Genomic DNA, 5,764 nt, shown 5'->3' with positions numbered 1-5,764 from the left:
GCCATGATATTTCCAATTGCCTCGTATGCATGTGAGAGCTGGACAATGAATAAGGAAGACCGAAGAAGAGTTGATGCTTTTGAGATGTGCTGGTGAAGAATGCTAAAGGTACCATGGACTGCTAAAAGAACTAACAGATCTGTCCTGGAGGAAGTGCAGCTGACATGCTCCTTGGAAGCTAGGATGGCCAGACTTTGTCTCACCTACTTTGGTCATGTTGTCAGAGGGGACCATTCCTTGGAGAAGGGTGTCATACTTGGTAAGGTGGAGGGTCAACAAAAGAAGGGAAGGCCTTCGACGAGATGGATTGACACGGTGGCTGCGACGATGGGCTCAACTATAGCAAGGATCATGGAGCTGGTGCAGCATTGGGCGGTGTTTTGTTTTGCTGTGCATGGGGTTGCTATAAATTGGAAGCGACTCAATGGCACCTAACAACAACAACAACAGAGGCAGAGAGGGGATCTCATTGCTGTCAAGAGGGAAGAGCTAGAGGTGAAGTAGAGTGCATCCTTGGAACTGAGATCCATGCACTGGATCTCCTTGGCAGAGACGCATGGCAAAGAAAGACACCCAGCAGAGAGATGGTTGCAGTGGTTTTTGGAGCCTCTTGGTTAATAGGTACGAGATGGGGCAGTGGGCTTACCCGGTCCACAGAGCAAGAAAGCTGAGTGCCCTTGGGCAGGAGGCTTGTTGACAAGAGTGGGGTACACATAGGTATACCTATTGGCACAGTTAAAAGAGTTTTGCAACACTTGCCCAAGCAGGGCAAAGGCCAGGCCAAAAGGCCAAGGACCAGAGAGGTGTGCCTGAGGGTATAGCAGAAGGGAGACTGCCCTGATGGAAGAATTGTATCCTGAGCACATTCCTAGACCCTAGTAAACCCAGTAATCAAGAGTATTGTCTGAATTCTGTGTGGCCATTGCAACAAATTATCAAACCCAGCAGAGAAATAGTGAGTACAGTGAGAGGGATGGTGTCTGAATTGGTGAAAGGCTGGAGGGTGGTGGCATGTCTGGATTCTGTCTTCCTCTTGTGAAGTTACAGGAGGCCAGAAGATGCTGCCTCTGTGCTTTTTTACAAGAAGATTTCAAAAGTGGGTGGAGATTTGCAGGGTCACTTCACTGTTCTAGAAAGCTCTGGCCTAGAAACCTCTTGATGTACTAGTTAGGACAAAGCTAGGTTGGTTGTAAGGAGTCCTTGTTACATGCTCTGCTGCTAAACAAAAGGTTGATAATTCAAACTCTAGCAGCTCTGTGGGAGAAGAGACTTGGCGATTGGCAGTCTGCCCCCATAAAGATTACAGCCAGTGAAACATATGGTACAGTTCTACTTTGTCCAATATTACCACTCCCCACTGCCATCGAGTTGATGCTGACTCATAGTGACCCTTTAGGACAGAGTAGAACTGCCCCATAGGATTTCCAAGGCTGTAAATACTTATGGAAGCAGCTTTCTCTTGTAGAGTGACTGGTGGGTTTGACTGCCCAGTGATGGGTTAGCAACCAAATGCTGTGACAGTTGCACCACCAGAACTCCACTTTGTCCTGTGGGGTTGCTATAAGTTGGAATTAACTTTCCAGCACACAAGTTGCTGTAACAAAAAGAACTGACACTAGAATGTGGCATGAAAAGAGTAGTTTATTTCTTTACACTTAACAGGTCTAAGATGAGCTATCCATAATGATGATGAGGCTCTGTTTCCCATAGTCACTCCAGGGACAAGTTTCCTCTAGTATTGCCATGTTTTAGGGCATATGGTTAGCTGAATAGGGTATATGGGCCATCCAAGGTGAATTACTGCCATGTCCAGATTTTATCTGCTGGAAAAGAGAAAGGGAACACGGAGGAACAGGCATGCCCAATTTCTAATACTGGGACCCACAAGTGGCACTAATTTCATCTCCTTACGTTCTGTTGATAGGAACTAACTGGCCATTTTGCCATAGGTCAGTAGAGGTGAGTCCAGGAACTGTAATGCAACTGAGCATTTTTGTACCCAGGAAGGAGAGAATAAATGTAGGTAGACAAGTAACAATCTTTGCTGCTCTTGAAAGTTAAGGACTGTTGCTTACGTTTACTGCATCCTGTACAATATTAGGCATATCAGACCAAATCAAACTTACTGCCTATTAATAAATACTACCCACCCATACCAAATCCATTGCTGTCAAGTTGATTCCAACTCATAGTGACCTTACAAGACGGAATAGAACTGCCCCTTAGGATTCCCAAAGCTGTAAATCTTTACGGAATCAGATTGCCACACAGTGGGTTTGAAATGCTGACCTTTTGGTTAGTAGCCAAACGCTTTAACCACCGTGGCACCAGGGCTCCTTTAATAAATATTAGTGAACTAAAAGATCTTTGTAATCTTTCATGTTGAAGGGTTTAAATTTGCAAATGAGTTTATCTCGAAATTTCTAAGAAGAGGACTTATAGCTGGCATTTAGAACTGAGGATGAGATTAGAGTGTTGTGGGATTAGTGTTCAGGCTAAGGATTTCCATCTTTATAATCCTTTTGTCTTTAGGACAAGTTGTGTTCAATTTCATACAGATGTGTAGATGTTGAAGGGATTAGTCACTGTATAAAATATGCCATGAAAAGGCGAAATGTTACATTTAGGTCAGCTTTTTAACTCATCTATGGGTTGTAATCTTTGACCCTGTTCCAGGAGGAGAGGAAAGAAATTTTCTTTTGGTGTATTACAGCCTTGTTTTCTTTGTCGTTTTATAACCTTTTTCTCCCGTGCGTTAGGCACCTTGCTGTGACAAACTTTATACTTGCCGGTTATGTCATGACAACAATGAAGATCATCAGCTAGACCGCTTTAAAGTAAAGGAAGTGCAGTGCATAAACTGTGAAAAAATTCAGCATGTAAGATTTTATGACATTTCTATTTTCTTTTTTTAAACTAAAGTGCTTTGAAAAAAATGTAGTCAAGTATTGCAAATAAACCTTTTACTCTCAGAGTAAGCAATGATTTCGATGTTTAAAAATTTCCAAAAATAAAATTATATATATTTGAACATAAATCCTACATATTCAAATGTTAATTCAAGATGTTTGATAAATTTATCCAATTTTTAATTACATGTGTTTTTTGTAGGCCCAGCAGACTTGTGAAGAGTGTAGCACGTTATTTGGAGAATATTACTGTAGCATATGCCATCTGTTTGACAAAAATAAGAAGCAGTATCATTGTGAAAAATGTGGAATTTGTAGGTACTGTATGTAAAATGTTATTTTTTAATTGTTTCTAATATATCTATGCAGTAATAATTTCTGAAATCTAATTTATTGGGATATAATTTACATTTAGCAGAATTCATTCATTTTAACTGTCCAGTTCTTTGAATTTTGACAAATGTATATATCTATGTTACAACCACCACAATCAAGATATAGAACATTTCCATTATCCTAAAAACTTTCTTCATGTCTTTTTTTTTTTGTAATAGTTATTCAATTTGCAAATCTGTTGTTGGGTTATTTTTAATTTTAGCTTTGAGATATGAAGTATACTTTCACATGAAGTGTTTATAGACAGCTGTAGAAAATTGGGTTAGAATTTTCTTTTTGAAAAATGAGATTTTTAATTATCAAAAAATGAAGGATGATTTTATAATGTTGGAAAAGTAGAAAGAATAAAAAGAAAACACCTGCAGTTCAACCAACCATTGTGGTGAGATTGAGTATTGGTTTTATGTTACTGTTGTTATGTGCCGTCGAGTCGGACCCGACTCATAGCGACCCCTCCTTGGGTTTCTGAGGCAGTATCACTATGGAAGTAGATTGCCCAACTTTCCTTCTGAGGAGTGGCTGGTGGGTTTGAACCACCAGCCTCCTGGTTAGCAGTTAAGTGCCTTAGGCACTACTCTTCCAGAGCTCCTTATTGGTTTTTTATTTTTTTAAAAAAAGGTATAGTTCCCTTGTCTCTGCAATCTTGGTCCTTCAAGTCCTTGTTGTGAAGTGCTGTCAAATCTATTCTGATGCATAGAGACCCTACGTACAACAGAACGAAACATTGCCTGGTCGTGCACCATCCTCACAGTCCTTGCTGTGCTTCAGCCCATCGTTATAGCTACTATGTGAATCCATTTCTTTGAGGGCCTTCCCCTTTTTTGTTGACTCACTGTATCAAGCATGATAACCTTCTCCAAAGAGTGGGTCCTTCTGACAAGCATGACCAGTGTAGGTGAGATGAAGTGTGGCCATGGTCACCTCCTGGGAGCATTCTGGCTGTACTTCTTCAAAGACAGATTTGTTAGTTCTTCTGGCAGTCCGTGGTTTTTTCAGTATTTTTTGCCAACACCACAATTCAAAGGTACCAGTTCTTCGGTCTTCCTTATTTGTTGTCCAGCTTCCACATGCGTATGAGGCGACTGAAAATACCATGGCTTGGGTTAGGCACACCTTAGTCTTCAAAGTGACATCTTTGCTCTTCAACACTTTAAAGAGGTCTTTTGCAGCAGATCTGCCTCATGCGGTACAACCTCTGATTTCTTCGTGGGTGTGGATTGTGGATCCAAGTAAAGTGAAATCTCTGACAACTTCAGTCTTTTCACCATTTATCATGATGTTGCCTGCTGGTCCAGTTGTGAGGACTTTTGTTGTTTTCTTTATGTTGACGTGTAATCTATACTGCAGACTGTAGTCTTTAATTTTCATACTGAAGATTGTAGTCTTTGATCTTCATCAGTAAGTACTGCAAGTCCTCTTTACTTTCAGCAAGCAAGGTTATGTCATCTGCATATTGCAGATTGTTAATCCTAATGCTGTGTTCCTTTTCATATAGTCCAGCTTTTTGGATTATTTGCTCAGACTACAGATTGAATAAGTATGGTGAAAGGATACAATCCTGATGCATGCCCTTCCTGATTTTAAACTATTTGATATTCCCTTGTTCTGTTTTAATGACAGTCTTTTGGTCTGTACTGGTTCCTCATGAGCACAATTAAGTGCTCTGGAATTTCCATTCTTTGCAATGTTATCCATAATTTGTTATGATCCACACAGTTGAATGCCATTGCATAGTCAATGATACACAGCTAAACATCTTTCTGGTATCCTTTGCTTTCAACTAAGATCCATCTGACATCAGCAATAATATCTCTTGTTCTAAGTCCTCTTCTGAATCGAACTTGCATTTCTACACATTCTCTGTCAATATACTGCTGCAACTGTTTGTGAATTACCTTCAAGTCCTTAGTTGCTCTTTACTGTTTTCAGACTTGTTTGTTCTAGTGCAGTTTTTCTAGTTCTCAGTGGGAACTCTAGTTCAATACAGGCTACTCTGTCATTGTGGAAATGAGAGTCACAATATATATTTGGTTTTCCTTATTAGACATTTTCTTGAAAAGGAAGGAAATGAGACTATCACTTCAAGGAAAAGAGTTGACAGTATTTGTTGCTAGTGATGAGATCTGAGCTCTTGCCTCAAACTTACAGTTCTGGAAAACTTACATTAGTCACTGTGAGCTTGAAAACTTCCCAGTACTTAAAGACTGTTCTGATGAGTAGTGATATTAATGAATGATTTTTTTGATACTACATGTTAAAATATGTAAAATTTTTTCCCTTCATCTTTAAATAGGATAGTTCCTACTGATTTATCTTATAGGTAGCTTATTCTCTGTTCTGCTGAATAACAGAACTAATAAAGTAGTGAAAGAATGTATAACTAACAAGCTTATAGAGAGGAAACTGAAATAACTTCCTGTTAAACCTGTTGATTTTTTTATTTCTTTTTTTTTTTTTTT

The 5,764-nt window shown here is 39.5% G+C and overlaps 1 protein-coding gene across 1 annotated transcript in view; it reads left to right on the top strand.

Moving 5' to 3' along the window:
* Positions 1 to 5,764, top strand: part of RCHY1 (ring finger and CHY zinc finger domain containing 1) — a 63,238-nt gene that overhangs the window by 9,173 nt on the left and 48,301 nt on the right. Inside the window, exons 2-3 of the mRNA XM_007949017.2 lie at positions 2,760 to 2,879; positions 3,112 to 3,227. Of these exons, the coding sequence (XP_007947208.1) occupies positions 2,760 to 2,879; positions 3,112 to 3,227 (236 nt within the window). The remainder of the gene's footprint in view (positions 1 to 2,759; positions 2,880 to 3,111; positions 3,228 to 5,764) is intronic.

The sequence above is a fragment of the Orycteropus afer genome, unplaced genomic scaffold (genome assembly GCF_000298275.1).
Source record: "Orycteropus afer afer isolate SDZICR_OR568_19922 unplaced genomic scaffold, OryAfe1.0 scaffold00235, whole genome shotgun sequence".
Taxonomy (NCBI): domain Eukaryota; kingdom Metazoa; phylum Chordata; class Mammalia; order Tubulidentata; family Orycteropodidae; genus Orycteropus; species Orycteropus afer.
The sequence above is the reverse complement of the archived record's forward strand: the minus strand, read 5'-3'. Positions and strand labels throughout refer to the sequence as shown.